The 18,488-nt window shown below is 38.1% G+C and overlaps 1 protein-coding gene, 1 long non-coding RNA gene and 1 pseudogene across 4 annotated transcripts in view; all 3 read left to right on the top strand.

Moving 5' to 3' along the window:
- The first annotated feature begins 1,666 nt into the window (after window positions 1–1,666).
- On the top strand, window positions 1,667–2,113 carry LOC137943668 (uncharacterized mitochondrial protein AtMg00860-like). Its single transcript, XM_068789111.1, has one exon. The coding sequence runs from the start codon at window positions 1,667–1,669 to the stop codon at window positions 2,111–2,113; it is 447 nt and encodes a 148-aa protein (XP_068645212.1).
- Window positions 2,114–5,656: 3,543 nt separating this feature from the next.
- LOC137944141 (uncharacterized) overlaps window positions 5,657–18,488 on the top strand; it is a 37,504-nt gene continuing 24,672 nt past the window's right edge. Inside the window, exons 1-4 of one of the 3 annotated variants that reach the window (XR_011110789.1) lie at window positions 5,657–5,954; window positions 15,537–15,603; window positions 17,409–17,487; window positions 17,565–17,645. This is a non-coding gene — a long non-coding RNA (uncharacterized lncRNA). Of the gene's footprint in view, window positions 5,955–15,536; window positions 15,604–17,408; window positions 17,646–18,488 lie in introns of those variants that run through there. The other 2 variants (XR_011110790.1, XR_011110788.1) reach the window with 2 other exon arrangements.
- On the top strand, window positions 6,147–8,669 carry LOC137944443 (endochitinase A-like; annotated as a pseudogene).

The raw sequence follows: 18,488 nt of genomic DNA, 5'->3' as shown, positions 1-18,488 counted from the left end.
AAATGGGGTTGTTGGCGCCAACAAAGTCCTAGCGGGGCGAAATGGGGTTTCCAGGAGTCCGGCGCCAGGCGCACGCCAACAGAGTCCTGGCAGGGCGAAATGGGGTTGTTGGCGCCAATAGAGTCCTGGCAGGGCGAAATGGGGTTGCGCGCACCAACAGAGAGTCCTGGCGAGGCGAAATGGGGTTTCCAGGAGTCCGGTGCCAGGAGGACTCCAGGCGCGCGCGCGCCAAGAGAGTCTTGGCGGGGCGAAATGGGGTTTCCATGACTCCAGACGCCCGCGCGCCCAGGGCGCCTCTGACGCCAGAATTTTGATTTTTCGGATCTAGTGGATTTCTTGGCGTTTTTAGAGATTTCTAAAGCCCAAAGGAGAGACTATAAATAGAGGGGCCTCTCCCATTGTAAAGAAGTCGAAAAATCCTTAGTATTTTTTGTTCTTCAAGTGTATAGAGAGAGTTTTTAGCCTTGGCCTTCATGAGTGTTTGGTCATCCTTTGTAATCTTGTATTCTTAATACAAAGTAGGCTTTTCTCTGCTATATCTTGGTCTTTTCATTGTCCCATTTGTCTTGCAACTTCTTGTGTGAAGTATTGGTTGGAGGATCCGAGGCTCAAGGAGGCTGACTAGTTCTTTGGAAGAGCTAGGCCGCACGGGGTAGATATTCCGCTTGGCTAGACGGACCTAGCCTAACTCTAACCGCGTGACACTAGTACTTTCATGAGATTAATGAACCAAGTATTACATGCATTCATAGGCAAATTTGTAGTTGTGTACATTGATGATATCCACAGTCAAAACCTAGATGAGCATATTGGGCATTTGAGGTGTGTTTTTTATGTGTTAATGATGAGGACATCGAGGCTGTACGGAATACTCATGAACCAATTCAAGTTTCAGTTGGTCTAGTGACGAGGGCACAAACTAAAAGATTCAAAGAAATGTTGAATAACTTAGTCCGGAGAGTTTTACAACAAGAAGAGAGTGTGGTCACTACGGAGGGTGAACAAAGGTTGGTTTTACTCATCAAAGTTGATCTGGAAGAGAGCCCAGCAGCCATACACGTGAATTGAGCAAGGGCATGTGGTTAGATGATTTTGAGGGACCCACAAGGATAGCCACAAGTTGGCAACTTATCCTAGAAGGGCATGTGGTTAGAGGATCTCGTGGGACCCACAAGGATATCCACGAGTTTGGCAACTTATCCTAGAAGATCACGTTGGAATTATATTAGACTTCAATTTATGCCAAGTTACCTTAAACTTTCCTTTAATTGAATGTAATTAGGGGAATGAATTTACTTCTCCGGGGATTCTACCACGTCCTCCACTATAAATAGAAGACTGGTACACGGATTAGGGATTTTTGATTTTTATTCATATTGAGAGTATATTCTTCTTGAGTTCTTGAAGAAACTTTTCAAACTTATCAGGGTTTTTCCTTGTGGTGTTCAAACGACTTATCAAACGGATTTTCCATCCCCGTTTGTGGCGCCTTCACCATACCAAAGTTTTTGCTTTGTTAAGCAACGGGTCGCGGTTTTCTATCAAACTTAAAAGGTCTTGGGGATGGTTTCCAAATTTGATATCGGGTTTCATCACGAGTTGACATGGTTCGTATCAATTGCGTTGTGAAACATTGTATGCAAATCTTAAGAAATGTACCTTTTGCATGGAAAAAGTTATTTTTCTTGGTTATGTTGTGAGTACAAAAGGTATAGAGGTTGATGAAAAGAAGGTCAAGGCCATTAAGGATGGACCAAGAGGCGTCACTGAGGTGAGAAGTCTTTATGGGTTGGTTGGTTTCTATAGGCGTTTTGTTAAGGATTTTAGCACCCTTGTTGCACCACTCACTGAAATAATTAAAAAGAATGTTGGGTTTCATTGGGGCATTGAACAAGCAAATGCATTCGCTACTATTAAAGAACGGTTATGTTCTGCACCTATGTTAGCCTTATCTGACTTTAACAAAAAATTTGATATTGAATGTGATGCCACAGAAATAGGGATTGGATCTGTAATGTTACAGAGCCTCCATTGGAACTGGATTTTGGTGGTTGAGGCAGAGCCTCCATTGGAGACGAAGAAGCCCTTCTTCCTCTCGTTTATCAATGATTAAATGCAGACTAATCAGGGATTTTGATTTTTTATTTCTCTTGTGGTGTCTCCCCTTTCAGTCCCTGGTTTTCGTGGCTCTCCTGGGCATCATTTCTATTGATTCGTGGGTTCGAAGGGATTTCCTTCCGACGGTTCACATCAAAATGTGACGCAAAAAACTTTACCAAGAGAAAAAATAAATTTTGTAAATATTTTTCAAAAGATCACCTGAGATTGAATCAAATGGACTACCAACCAAGGTGGCAACCACGGTCCATGAACCTGATAAAAGAACATAAAACCCAAAGATTCAGGATGTATTTTTAAGCCAATAAAAGCTTAAATATGTAATAGCAATATGCCATAAAAAAATACCTCAAACTAACAACATTCATAAACCAACTAGAAGCAATATCAATCACTCAAGTCTTGGTTTACAACTACAAGAAAGTAATCAAATATTTCTAGAGCACTCGTGCGAAGACGATTTTGCACGAGATCATAAGAAAGTAAAAAAAAAACTCTTTCTTAAACTCCGGCTGTCCCTTCCTCATGGCTCTTGAAAAAATTGAAAAAACATTTTAGTAGAAATACGTTTCTAGGGACTATTAGTGGTTTTTTAAAGAAATGTTGAAAAGACATTTTTAGTAGAAATATGTTTCTAGGGACTCTTAGTGGTTTTTTCAAGAAATGTTGAAAAGACATTTTTAGTAGGAATACGTTTCTAGGGACTCTTAGTGGTTTTTTCAAGAAATATTGAAAAGACATTTTTAGTAGAAATACGTTTCTAGGGACTATTAGTGCCTCATGTTTTTTGGAAATATTTTCCTAACTGGAAATTCTTATTAAAAAAATCATATATTTTTCTAAGTAAAATTTTTCTGATAAGATGGGCTAGAAAACCGTATAGAAAATTGTTTAATAAGTATTTGACATTTGATGTTGTAATACTTTTAGCATGAGTCAATTTTCATAGCAATTTTGTGTTTGACATTTTATTTGATTAAAAATTTATCGATAAGTATAGTAATATATTAGATTGATTATTAATTTTTATTTATTTTCATAGAAGAGGCAATAAGAGGTCCATTTAACTCTTCTAAGAAAATTTTAAAATATTTTTTGTAATTTTCTAGTAAGTCAGTAATAGTAATAGGATTTTATTTAAAGGTTTTTTTGGAAATATGTATCATAGGAAAAATATTTCTAGTTTTTCCTAGAATATAAATTTTCAACCAAGGGAACTAAGGAGGCTATAGTAAATTTATGGCTAGATTCAAAAATTAAAAAATAAGTTAGACAACATTTGGGGTAAAAAAGATTAATATTGGTGCATTCTAATCCATTATCGAGATTCAATGCCGAACCTCCCCTATCATTCTTTTTTTAAAATGTATGCATAATTTTATATATAATTTATTTGACATATATTTTATGTAGAGTATTAAATGTAGGTTAAGGTCGAACTCGGCTAAAGCTCAAGTTTGAACTGGATTAAAATTATTAGGCTCGAGCCTCAATTACAATTTTAGGCTCGAGGCTAGGGTCAGTTTGAGCTCGAGTTCAAAATATTTAAATCAAGCTTGGCTAGACCATAGGAAGGTTCAGACTCAGCTGGATTTGATGCCACCCTTATGCCCAATTTTAAGTAGAGGTTATGCATGCCCAATTTTATGTAAACTGTATGCATAATTTTATATACAATTTATATGACATGTATTTTTTGAAAAATTTTAAATGTATGTTGGAGCTCGAACACGAGACATGTATTTTTTTTGAAAAGTTTTAAATGAATGTTGAAGTTTGAGCTTGACTTGAACTCCATTAAAATTATTGGGCTCAAGCTCGATAACAATTTTAGGCTCAAGGCTGGGTTGGGCTCGAGCTCGAGTTCGAAATATTTAAATAAAGGTCGGCTCGAACATAGGCAAGTTCGGGCTCGACTCGGCTTGATGCCACCCCTACTACTAATAATGGGTTTAAATCAATAAAGTATGTAATCACATGAACTTGAACTTGAGCCCGTGGTACACTAACCCCATAAGAATCAATATTTGTGTTGTTTTGGTCGAAAACAACTTAAATACATGATTTTTCAATATTCAAAATTAAATCATTGAGCTCATAAATGGATGCTTCATCCTTTTGAAAAACTTGATGAAAACTCAATTAAAAATTAGAAGGGAACACTTAAAATCTTCTCCTTGAAGGATAGATCATTTATGGCATTTGAAGCTTATTTTGACTGAATAGAGTTTCTAATTCCTTGTACATCACTTGTTAGTCATGCTCTTCGAATGGTTGTTCTAACAATTTCTCCTAGTGTGTTTCTTGCCTTTTCACTCCTTGTCTTTGTTTGAACGCTTGTTTGGACAACTCTAGTGTTTTGAACACTTTCATCTTCTAATTCTTGCACATTGTTCAAACACTTGTTGGCATTGTCCAAAAGTTCTCTAGCCTTTTGGCCCTTCCCTTGTTTTGTCATTAGAACTTCTAGTTGAACGAATCTAGATAGTAAATTTTTCTGTCGATTTGAACTAATTATTCAAATGTGCCTTTCTCGCTCTTAGTCTTCTATCTCATTTCATGTGAACTCCCTTGGATTGTTTGAATGATAATTCATTGTGCTATTTTGCTTCTTCATTCTTTTTCTTTCGATTGTTGAAACACATTATATGATCATTAGAACACTACGATTAGTAGAAACTTGTATTTGATTTCAAAATCTGACCAAAGTTTCTCGATACACAAAATTAGCAATCAAGTGTTTATTATCATCAAAACTAGACTTATGGTAATTTTGAGACTAAAGGTCTCCCATCAGATCTATAGAAGTCAGATAATTGGTAGTACGGTGTCAAGTTTAGTAATTCAAATGTAGAAACCGTAGATCATCTTTTTATGCATTGTTCTTTTGCTTATCCTACTTAGTGTTTTGTGTCACGAAAAATTTATTTTTACTTTTGTATTTCAACCACTCTTGTGATGTGTTACTCAATTTTATAAAAGATCTAAACCATACCTGAGGAAGTTTTTCTACTAGTTGGGCTATGTCGGAAGAGCCTCATATATAAGACTTTTGAAATAAAAGATGACATGTAGGGAGGTGCTATTTTGAGGGCAATTCATTTCACACAAAATTTGGATTACGAGAGTGCAAGAGAAAAAATTGAAAAGATATTGTTGCTTTATCTTTCACAAGAGCTCTATTAGTGATTCCATAGTCCTCTCTAAATGAGTGTAGATTAAAAATCAACTATGATGTTTTTTGTCTAGGGTCTTTTGGCCTATGATCCTATCGTATATCCACTCCTTAAAGAAATTCTTACTTTTTGAATAATAAAATAATAATAATAATAATAATAATAATAATAATAATAATAATAATAATAATAATAATAATAATAATAATAATAATAATAATAATAATAATAATAATAATAATAATAATAATAATAATAATAATAATAATAATAATAATTTAGACAAACCACCACCGACATTCTGCCTAATCTTCCCAACAGTTGCTTTACTGTGTAGAGTTTGGCTCCGACAAGAAAGCCATTCTTCTCCGTGTAACTTCCGCTACGACCCTACCATCCGCTGTACTCGCGTTTCCGGGAGCCCCGGGAGCCCCGGGAGCCTTCTATCAACATCTTAAGGGTAGCAATCACATCTACTGGCAAAAACTACAGTCCTCTCCTTAATCCCGTCGAAGGACGGTCTCGTCGTACTTTCGATGGACTGTCTGGAGCCAATCCAGTCCCGTCGACGAAGGCGACTTCAGCTCCGGGCTTGAGTAGGAAACTCTCTCGGTCTTTTCGCGCTATGATTGCTGAGAAGAAACACATTCCGGAACAGGGGTACGATTGGGAAGTCTTTCATCTATTATACTGTTTTGCTTTCTCTTATTTTGACCACTGACAACCCTTTTCTCCCAATTCCATTCATAGAGATGATTGAATATCTACCGCAAGTATTTTAATGAAATTATCTCTTGCAATCCGTTTAATTTATGCTTTCATAATCAAAATGATTCCTATTGGAGCTGCAAAATGTGGTAGACCCAGTAATTTGTTGATGCTGAACGTACCTTCGTTGGAACTTTACTCTCGAATTTATAGTCTCCTTGGAAGCTTTTTTTGTCTACTCATATTAGCATAATTAGGGGAATAGACACTTGTACGTTCTCAGCTCCGTAGATTCTACTGTTAGTTTAATATTTTGGTTTAACCATAGGCTTGCTTGTTTTGATCAACCGGGGAATCGCCAAAGCCGATGCCTCGATCCATCTCATCCTCTTCCTCTTTCATCGTCACCATCTCCACCTGGTACTGGTGTGGGCTCTATCATCAGCCCTGAGCTGTATGATGAAATGCTGCCGCACAGAGCCACCTCTCCATGCGAAGGAGCGTTCTATACATATGGCTCTTTCATCATCGCTGCTAAGTCGTTTCCGCAGTTTGGAACAGTCGGTGATGAAGAAACTCGAAAGAGGGAGCTTGCGGCTTTTTTTGGCCAGACATCCTGGGAGACCGCAGGCATTTTCACTGCTTACTCACCTGAACCTTATCTGGGCTACTGAAAGTACTGGAAATTTGTTCAAGGATTCACCAAATATGTTCATGCAGAGCATTGGAGCCGCTGTTCCTCCGGTTATTGCTGGATCACAGAACAGGGAAATCCATCAGAGTATTGTCAGTCATGTGCAGAATGGCCATGAGTAGCTGGTCAAAAATACTACCCAGTCCAACTCACCTTGTAAGTAAACCGTACATAGAGAGAGTGGATGAAACCCATTTAGGATGAAAAACACACATTTACTCTCTAAAATAAAAAGTTCTTTTAGCAATGAAAGTATTATCAATGAACCCAAAGTCATTGCTAAAAGGTAGCATTAGAAAGAAACTTGTGTACTGTTGGTGAAAGTCTAAAAAGTTGCATAGTATTACTGACCCAAAGTTGTTGCTAGGAGGTAGTTTGAGCTCTAACCTATGATCCTTTCATAATACTTGTTGCAGATAATTTTCGTACCAAAAGATTTGCAACATGTTTTAATAAAAACTTCCAAAAGTCATTGCAAATAATTTAGATTGTTTTGCTATTAGGAGCTCAAGTGAAAACTTTGAAGAGTTCACCTACCAGTGATATCAAAATTTCTATAATCAAATCGACTAATAGCAAAAATTTGTTACATCCAATTTCAGTATGACTCGGGTATTCTAAGCCATGTCTCACCCTAGGGCAGAATCAGGTGTATTCATTCCTGTGGGTCATGAATGAATCGGTGAGTCTGCTTACTTTCCTATGCCAAACAATGCCAGAAAAACTTAAAAATATGACTGACCTTACTCCTTGTTCTGTTGCTTATTTCATGCATTATTGATTGACTAATGCCTGGTTGGGTCATGAATGAATCGATGACTCTGATTACTTTCCTATGCCAAACAATGCCAGAAAAACTTAAAAATATGACTGACCTTACTCCTTGTTCCTTAGCTTATTTCATACATTGTTGATTGACTAATGCCTGGATGGGTCATGAATGAATCGATGACTCTGATTACTTTCCTATGCCAAACAATGCCAGAAAAACTTAAAAAATATGACTGACTTTACTCCTTGTTCCTTGGCTTATTTCATGCATTAGTGATTGACTAATGCCTGGACGGGTCATGAATGAATTGATGACTCTTGATTACTTCCTATGCCAAACAATGTCAGAAAATAAAATAAAATATGACTGACCTTACTCCTTGTTCCTTGGCTTATTTCATGCATTATTGATTAACTAATGCCTGGATGGGTTATGAATGAATCGATGAGTCTGATTACTTTCCTATGCCAAACAATGCCAGAAAAACTTAAAAAATATGTCTGACCTTCTTGTTCCATGGCTTATGTCATGCATTATTGATTGACTAGTGCCTGGATGGGTCATGAATGAATCGATGACTCTGATTACTTTCCTATGCCAAACAATGCCAGAAAAACTTAAAAAATGTGACTGACCTTACTTCTTGTTCCTTGGCTTATTTCATGCATTATTGATTGACTAATGCCTGGATGGGTTATGAATGAATCGTTGACTCTGATTACTTTCCTATGCTAAACAATGCCAGAAAAAAAACATTAAAAATATGACTGACCTCACTCGTTGTTCCTTGGCTTATCTCATGCACTATTGATTGACTAATGCCTGGATTACAGCAACTTCAACTATGGGCCGGTCGGTGCAGCTCTAGGGCTGGACCTTCTCAGTGATCTGGACCTCATAGCAACGGACCCTATCATTTCCTTCAAAGCAGCCATATGGTTGTGGATGAACCCTAGACCTCCAAAACCTTCGTGCCATGACGTGATGATCGAAAACTGGTCACCTTCATAGAACGACTTAGAGGCCAATCGTCTCCCAAGCTACGGTGTGACCACCAACATCATCAATTGTGGCGAATGTGGGCATGGGGACAATAAGAGGGTTAATGGCCGAATTGAGTTCTACAATGTTACGGTCCTGGATCTGACACATGGATTCGTAGGGAAGAAGAATAGATAGACGGAAATCAAGCCAAAGGGAAGCTTGAAAACCTTAGGTTCTTTGAGGAGAACTTACACCTCTGAGCTCGTTGAGGAGAACTCAAAACCCTTGAACCTAAATCAATGCTTGTCTTTATCATTATTCTTACCCCTTAAATAGGGTTCACCCTTACAAGGTTGAAGATAAAATATTACAAAAATACCCCTGTAAATAAAATATTCCAAAAATACCCCTGTGGCCTATTAATTCTTTAACTGAAAAATAAAGTAAATTAAAGAAAAACAAATAAAATAATAATATTATTGCGGGCATAACATTACACCCCCCTGGGAGAAAGAGTTTGTCCTCAAGCTCGACGGTAGTGTCTGCTTGCCCGTGCCGACGTCTCCACCTGTTCTCAAGTAGCATCCGCGGTAGCTATGTCAGTCCGTCTGGACTACAAAATTGGAGCATCCAACCAGAGAAGCAAATTTCTTTTTTTTTTTTTTTTTTTTTTTTTTTGCCGACTCTGCTAGCATCACTTGCTGTAGCATACCCCAATACGGATAAGCAACCGAACAACAAGTTGAACTATCACCTACTCCAAACTGGCAATTTCTGCTTTGATATGAACAACCCTTGTGTGATCTGCCCCAACAGCTGCCTCATTGGCAAAATGCAGCATGTCCTCGGTAACATCAGTCTTTGGACCCAGTCCATGTTCAGCAAAGTTCTCAGCATTCTTGACTAAAGTACCATGAGTGTAAGCACTGAACAGACGTAGGTAAGTCACCTCACCTAGTCCAACGGCATGAGTTTTCATTGAACCAAAGAGTTCTAGCGAAGCTGTGCTTAACCCCTGTGTTGTCAAACCAGCTGCTTTATCTATGGATCCCTTACTGATGAAGTTCGCACAAACAACAACATACTTCCGCTGTTGAAGTCTTTGCTGCAGCCGTAGACCAATATGGTGGATGCCTGTGTTGGCAGCAGCAGCATTGCGGGAATTCTGCTTAAAGGAGTCACAAAGAGCAAGTAGTGCACTCTGGGGAATTTCTGTAGCAGCAGCGTGGAAGTTGGCAGTACTTGCCATGTATGGCATCACTATTGCTGTCAAAAGGACAACAAGGATTGCTGCAACTGTCCCAGCTGCCCCAAGGCGATGACCATCAGCTCCCTTTGTTGAAGACAATGAATAAGCCTCTGAAAACCTGTGTAGAGCCCAACAGCATTACTGTCCATGAGACTGTCCAGAAATTGATTTGTGTTCTATCCTCAGTATGAAAAATCATTATCCACAATATATTCTCCACCATTTCTAGAAAAACCCAACTGCAAAGCAAAAAAATCACTGTTTTCAGCAGTGGTTTCTGGCTGTCTAGCGGCAAGTTTTGTTGCACTGCCACCGTTTTCAGCACTGGTTGCTGGCTGGCTAGCAGCAATAGTTTTTTGCACTGCAGCAGCCTGTGTCCTTGGTTGTCTAGCAGCAATGGGTCCTTGGCACAACAGCCCTGTTGTTTGGTGGAAGAACCCATGAGCCTCTCCCAAATAGGAAACATCATGGACTTCATAAGGCACTGCTGGTTCTACTCTCAGAACTATCAGCACTGTTTTCATCAGTGCCACTGTTGGCAGCACTGTGTTCTGCAGTGTCAAAACAGCAGCAGCACAGATATTCTGTTCAGACGCCGCCCCGAATTTAATAGTTTTCCTGTCAACAGCCATAAAATTTTTTCCCCACAGCATATCATTCAAAATATGGCCAAGAGAACCTTCATCATTGAGAGTCTCCCTATCTGCCAACAACTTCTCAAAATCAATGGTATTAAGACAATCTTTACCAAAGACAACCCCTCTGCCACCTATGATTGCAATTGAGACGAGATCAATGGCTGGTAATCCATTAAATACACCACGAGCAGCATGTTTCAGCAATACATTCAACATTTTACAGTCCAGAATGTACTTCCCACGAGCTTCTTCGTAAAGATCAATCCTCTCACCAAATCTCTCACGTTGCATACGTGTTTGATAGACTACATAGCATTTAGCCGCCACTTCCATCAGATCTGTGCTTTCTTCCCACTCTATCCCCTTAAATGTCAGGTATTCCTTGATATCATCCTTCATCTTCACTACATCAGGAGCCACAAAGTAGAATTTCACATCTTGGTACTTCCCGAGCAGATAAGCTAATGAGCGAACAGTCCTGCCATTTGCCAGATCTCCCATTAAGGCAACACTAATGCCATCCAATTTGCCTATGTCTCTTCTGATTGTATACACATCCAACAGAGCCTGTGTAGGGAGCTGGCCCAGACCATCCCCAGCATTAATAATAGGAATTCCTGCTGTTGATGCAACTCTTCTGGCAGCACCACTTTCAAAGTGCCTCATGACAATTATATCAGAGTATCCTTCGACAGTTCTTATGGTATCTTCAAGTGTTTCTCCTTTTGCTGCTGAAGAAAATTCCCGTGCATTTTCTGTCTTCAAAACTTCTCCACCCAACCATTTCATGGCCGACTCAAAGGACAATCTGGTCCTAGTTGAAGGCTCATAAAAGAGAGTGGCCATGAGATAAACCCTCAAAATTTGACAGTCAGAAGACTTTTTCTCTAGCTTTTCCATTTCCCACGCCACTTCAATTATTGCATTGAGAATATCTCTATCAAATTGTTGAGCCTCAATTACATCATCTAGTTGAAAATTTTCTCCCACAGAATAAGTTGTAATTCCAGGTCCTGAGGAAAAGCATTGAATTCCTTGACCAAGTGACATTCTTTCAGATCGTTCTTCCAACCAGTCCATACATGGCAAGCCTCGTTGGTGTGATGGAAATGGACTTCTATACAGAAAGTTATGAACCAGAAAATGTTTAGATAGAAATCTTGCATAACCACACGAAGTCTTTTTGTACTCATCAAATATCTCCTCTGGATTAGTGCCACCCCGGCTAACTACTGGAGCCCTTTTCTGCACTGTAAAGCAGCAGCCAGTGGACAATTCGTCTTACTGTCCAACCCAGCCATAGACCATTCCCAGTACACCCAAAATTTTTTTTATCTCCATTTCTTACCGCGTTGGCTCCCTTCTCATATTCAGAACTCCCACTGAATAGAAAAATTTCTACGAACAGGGCCTGAGCATCATACATATCATCCAAAAAAATTAACATAACGTTTTGAAATGGACTGTTACTGCTGGAAAATGACCCGAAACAGCCACACTATTGCTGTATTCATTCACCACAATAGAATACGTCCCCTGCCCTTGTGCAATTTTTTTTTTTTTTTTGACGGGAGACATAGCTAAGGCCTCTGCTGTTTGAATTTTAATATGGCCATGATTCCAGCAAGAGGAATTATTCTCTTTGGCGTTGCCGACCAATCAACAACATCACATTGAGGCTTTAATTCGAACAGCTCCCATGAATTAGGAGCCCCATTGGAGCATGGAGAAATAGGTTCATACATAGAGAGGGTTGCACACTCCACTGTAAGAAAGTGTGGAACGGCAATTTCATACTTGATTATGTGTCCAACAACCACGAATGGAAGTCCGTTTACAGCACCATTATCAGGGGCCTCATCTTGTTGAAGCCGTTTCAATTCGAAATCCTCTGGACGAGACCTCTCTTCTCCTGCTAGGGCCACGATTTCTACTTCGAAATCGAAATCTCTGGATTTTTTTGCTTGTTGGTTTGCATAACCCATCAATGGTGAAGAAATGAAACTGTTGTGTAGAAAATTTTCATGCCCCTTGCCAACGTCGAGCTTGACTTGTTGCCGACGACAAACAACAGGAAGGCGTGGCCGAAATTTATAACCTTTCTGCTCAACGACGAACAAGTCTTTTGGTTCTGCTACAGCAGAGTTGGTCTTCGGATTTGAGGTCACCAAATCGTCCAGTTCCGTTTTTTGCGTCGCCTGTGGAAGACGTATGGCTTCCCGTGAGAAGGGGTTGTGAAATACCCCTCCGATTTCCAAAAATCGGGGTCTCCATCGTCTAATTTCGGAAGTTCTGAGTCCGATTTCGGATTTGTGTCCCCAATTTCGGATGTCCCTGCTGCAGAGAGACAAATTTGTGTCCGATTTCGGATGTGTAGAAAATTTTCATGCCCCTTGCCAACGTCGAGCTTGACTTGTTGCCGACGACAAACAACAGAAAGGCGTGGCCGAAATTTATAACCTTTCTGCTCAACGACGAACAAGTCTTTTGGTTCTGCTACAGCAGAGTTGGTCTTCGGATTTGAGGTCACCAAATCGTCCAGTTCCGTTTTTTGCGTCGCCTGTGGAAGACGTATGGCTTCCCGTGAGAAGGGGTTGTGGAATACCCCTCCGATTTCCAAAAATCGGGGTCTCCATCGTCTAATTTCGGAAGTTCTGAGTCCGATTTCGGATTTGTGTCCCCAATTTCGGATGTCCCTGCTGCAGAGAGACAAATGGCACTTGAATTTCTTGCATCTCCTAGCCGTTTGAGACAGCATCTCGAGCGACTGCGGCAGCGAGTTTCTCTATTGCAGAAATGAGTTTAGGTCGTGTGACCTTTTCTACGGCAGCGGATTTCTCCATTTCAAAAATTTTAATGGAAGATGCATGCCATCTTGCATCGAATGCTTTACACCATGCACGTATTTTTTCCAATTGATCGCGCATGGCAATCCATTTTTCTTGGGATGTAGAATCACTCATTGTGTTCCCACTCTGATACCAATTGTTACGGTCCCGGATCTGACACATGGATTTGTAGGGAAGAAGAAGAGAAAGACGAAAATCAAGCCAAAGGGAAGCTTGAAAACCCTAGGTTCTTTGAGGAGAACGCACACCCCTGAGCTCGTTGAGGAGAACTCAAAACCCTTTAACCTAAATCAATGTTTGTCTTTTTCATTACTCTTACCCCTTAAATAGGGTTCACCCTTACAAGGTTTAAGATAAAATATTATAAAAATACCCCTATAAATAAAATATTCCAAAAATACCCCTATGGCCTATTAATTCTTTAACTAAAAAATAAAGTAAATTAAAGAAAAAAATTAAAATAATAATGTTATTACGTGATAACATACAAGAGATACTATGATATCATGGGAGTGTCTTATCGGGACAACTTGGACTGTTAGAATCAGAAGCGCTTTACAAACTGATTAAGGGACAACCATTTTTGCTCAAACAACACGATTTCTTTTTTCTTTCGTATAATAAAAGTTTAGATTGTTCCCGAAGTGTTCCATTCTATTATCCCTTACCCACCATCATTTTTTGGTTTATTTTCTTCCTCTTGCCCCCACTTGCCTCTGCCGTTCACTTGCCATCTCTTGTTTGTCATTCCCTTTGATCCAGTGCTGCTTTACACTGTCATTGCCAACCCCATTCGTCATTCACCTCAAGCTCTTCCTTATCGCTGTTTATCATTGCAAGGGAAGCAGGTATTGTGAATCTTCAGGTGATTGTTCATCTCTAGTCCCATACAGATTCATGCTAAAGCTACTTGGTTTTTCTCTAGTAGATTCTCAAAGACATGTCTTGAGCAGGGTTGTTTTTAACATTTATGAGGCATACAAAGTTTACCGGTCCAGTTGTGTCAAGGGTGTCCACATAGGGCAAATGGTTCTACGATTAGAAGAGGCCATCAATGAGAATTCATTATTTCCCTATTTTTTGTTTTGGTTTTATCTTGTTTATTATTCTTGTGAATGCGTGTGGATCTCTATGGAGGCCATATTTGAATTGGACAACAACTACCTTTTATTCTTATTTGTCTAAAAAACACTTAAGCAGAGCGAGATTTAGGCACAAGAATTTGAGCAACTCAGTTTCCAAGTTAGCATTCATAGTTTGTTTTCATATTTTAGTAAAATGGATATTTGATGTTTTTTAAAGTATAATCCATATGGGTTTTCTTGAACAATAATTTGTTGATAATTATGCTTTATAGGTAAGATTAGTTTCTTGTGGTTTTCTGGTCATGCATGTTCCTTTAGGATATTCTACTATGTGCATTTGAAAGATGTACATCCAAGTGGAATAGGAGAAGGTTAAAGACATCCAAATTAAAAGAGATGGCAACATTAGGGCAGAGGCTAGTAGGCTGGTGCAAAAACATAGTAGACAAGGAGATCCTTACACCTTAAACATCAATAATGAGATAAATGTTCCAATCATGATATGCAGAACACGGGATCAAGAGTACTAAAAATCTAAAATATCTGCAATTTGGACATTCATTCATTAATTGATTTTAATTTTCACATGCAAATGTCTATCTTGTTGGCACTGTCATGTTAATATTTAGTATGGGCCTTTATGAACTTTTTATCCGTAATGTTTCCCCTAATGTCCCTCCCAATACAGATCATGCACTCAAGGGTTATTCCTTGTTCGGGATGTTTGATGCAGATGTCTATCTTGTTTGCACTATCATGTTAATATTTGGTATGGACTATTATCGACTTTTATGTGTAATGTTTCACATGATGTCCCTACTAATATGGATCGTGCACTCAAGGGTTCTTCCTTGTTCAGGATGTTTGCTTTGAAGGTAAAATACAATATTCATTTGGAACAAATATTTCTAATATTCAAGCATTGACACCAAATTTATTAACTAAAAGGGTTGATTTATTTGCCTTTATCTCCTTTTCTAATGGTGGTATGCAGGAGAGGTCTAAGTGGATGAAAATAAGTTCACTTGAAAATTTAAAAACTAAAGTAGGCCATGTTATCATGATGATTTTTTTGTAAAATTACATGTGAATGAGCTACTGAAATCATCTCTTCTATTAAATGTAGCAATTTTATAATAAATATCATGCTCTTTGAAGGTCAAGAATACTGATCATTATTTTCTAACATGATTTATCTCTATATATGAGGTATATTGTAACCTGAAGAATTTTAAGGTCTCATGTTAGTATTGATCTTTGCAGGTGTCTGTAGCAGTGTCTTAAAGAAGATATGTTGTGTAATGGAGTTATAAGGTGGCCATGCCGCAAGGTAGGTTGTGTATGTAGATATATTTAAAGCTCTACTGTTAGACAAAAAGTTAAAGGCCATGTTGTGTTGCTCTTATTTAATGCCAACAATGTAGGAACTCATCTATCTGCTAAAGTAAGCCTGTGTATGGTGCTATGTGTTGGAAATACTCTTTTACATCATTCACTTCGGTATTATATGATAAATGATTGATGTAGTTAAATTTTATTAACTTCTGAATAGAGGTTGCTTTTCATTGGGTTCAACTAGTAATGTCTTTATTTTTGCTTCTTGGTTCTGGATGTTGAAATTTCCAAATGAGAGAATCTTGGTGAGCTCTCCCAGTCTTTTGAATATTTTAGTCTGCCACTTGTGTATAGTCTTCTTTTGGGTTCAATTTAAATGTTTTCTTAATGGGTTTAGAGTTTGATTTGACTCATCTTGTAGGCTGGTATTGAGGTTGCTAAGCTCTTTCTTAATGAAAGAGAGACATTATGCAATTCTGTCCCTTACACCTGTTTTGTTTTATCCTTTTTCTTCAACATTCTACTGAAGGACCCCTCCAATGGTTAGATTTTTTTTTTTTTTTCACTAAAAACAGAGGGCAGTCTCTCCCCATATTCTTGCATCTACTTATGATTGCTTTCGTTACATCAATTGTTTATGATATAGGTTTTCAACATGCTATTTCCTTTAGTACAGTTGGAAAGGATTCCCAATTTCAAAATACTATCATTGCAGAAATTGCACCATCGATGACTGCTTCTGTCATTGTATGTCTATCTCTTTTATATTTAAAAACATGCAACTTTATTTTCTATTATTCTGAATGAATTTTATGTGGCTTATTGGTTGGGGGAGCACTGTTTTGTGTTATGCCTTGATCCATGAAAGTATGGTGTCTCCAATGTCTAAGTGCCTGGGAATTTTCATTTGTAGCCATTTTGTAAATGGTCTCAGAGAACTTTGCATTTGAAGTGGTACCATATTGCCTCGAGAAAATATCTTGGGGAGCTTCTACCAGCCAAGCTGGAAGAAAAATTATTATAATTTTGAATAAAAATACAAAACGACAACTTGTTAGTATATATGTTTTTTGGAAAAAATAAATTTTGAGACTTAACATTTTGGTTTCTGTTAGACTCCACATTTTTTATCAGTAGAAATTGCATGTTTTAGGTTTGAAGAGTAATACAAAGGGAGATATTGTGCTTACTCATATAACTGTTATGTTTACTTGTTGCACATGTACTTGTTAACAACAGTTGCAAATGCTAGTGAGCTATGAGAATGGTTCATGCTTTATCTGAATTCTAGCTTAAGATGGGGGTAAGATAAACATCAGATATACAAAAACATGATTTTACAACATGACCATAGATGCGGTTGAGATTTCCAACCATGATTGAAAACAAAATTTGTATGTGGCATTCTTTATGGATCCAAAACCAGATTGTGTGGTTGAATGTCTATAAATTATTAGTCAGATATCACCGCCAAAGTACAATTATTTGTATGCCTTAAAATATAAGACCGTTTCAACCTAATCCTTCTTTTTGCATTTTGTTTATCTATTGGACAGTCTAAGAATTTTGTAATGGAAGAGTTAAAGAGTCATTGAAAACTTTGTGGCCTAATGGATAAGGCATCAGTTAACTAGAGAATCTAGGTTTGGTTCCTAGCAAAGTCATTTGCTTTCTTTCCTCTACTGTACAAAAGGCCTATTTGTGTCTATCTGTATGTTTAAGGTTTCTTACAAAATATATTACTACATGAGAAAGTGTCTTGAGATTTAAATAAATGACAAACTTATCCATGATTAACAGGTAATCAACGAAGACAATGGAGGTTGTAAATCAAGTGATACTGGAATTGCATGTGAATTTACAACGTGAATGTGTGTTGGTAAGTTCAGCTACATGTTGTGTATTATTTTTTACCTTTTTAATATTTTGTCCTTTTTTTCTTATGCAAATTATCAGGCAAGAGCCAAACACTCATGTGTAGCTTCGTTTGGATCACTGCTTTTCTGCCATGAAGGCTAAGGCTACTAGTTTTGTCTATGAGGATTACCATCCTACTAGATGTGATGAAACATCTTCTTTAACTTATAGAATGGAGAAGTCCTTTTCTGCATGATAGTCAGGCACACAAGAGCCTATGAGGATGAGACTAATTTGGAGCTATTTGTTGCATCTTCTATTGCAATGAATTTGGAGTCATCTCATCCCCCAACTGTTAGCTTCCCCTTGCTCTCTTAAGTTGTTAAGTTGTTTTTTTGCTATAATGGTAGATGAGGTGGCCATCAAAAGTATGATGTTATCATATATAATATCTTCCATCTTGGACTACCTTGCATGGGCAAAAACATTTCTGCACCTTAGCAAGCAAAGTTATGCAACATACATTTGTGTTGGAAAATGGGCCCAAGTTCACATGTCCAATGAATGCCTACATGACCAAGGAAGACCCACACGTTCAAGTGTGTAGAAGATGGGCTCAAGTCTACAGACCAAGGAGAAAACCCACAAGCCCACAAAGTGGTGGTATGATGGTAAATAAAGAGTCATCTCATAAAGATGGTACTAACGTAATTAGTTTATGATTTATGTCTCTTATTTGCTCTTACTAGGGTGAAGGGTATTTTTTTTAATATTAGTATTTTTTATATCTATAAATACAACTTATGGGGGAGGGTTTGGATAAGTCCATTACTCTAATCTTCCTTTTCTTTTCTCCAAATTCGTCACTCTTCCCCTTCTCTCTACAATTTTTCTTCTTCTCACCTCTTAATCATCTTTTAATGGAATCTTAAGTTTCAATAATTTGTTTTCAATGCATACACTTAGAACAATAATACTATGAACAAAAAATAGCCAATTCCCAAGTATTTCTCGTAATCATTG

This window comes from Aristolochia californica, unplaced genomic scaffold (genome assembly GCF_029961685.1).
Source record: "Aristolochia californica isolate CCGP_79_NKW_82.1479 unplaced genomic scaffold, dmAriCali1.0.hap1 SCAF_11, whole genome shotgun sequence".
NCBI classification, from domain to species: domain Eukaryota; kingdom Viridiplantae; phylum Streptophyta; class Magnoliopsida; order Piperales; family Aristolochiaceae; genus Aristolochia; species Aristolochia californica.
This window is presented reverse-complemented; position numbering and strand designations above follow the sequence as displayed.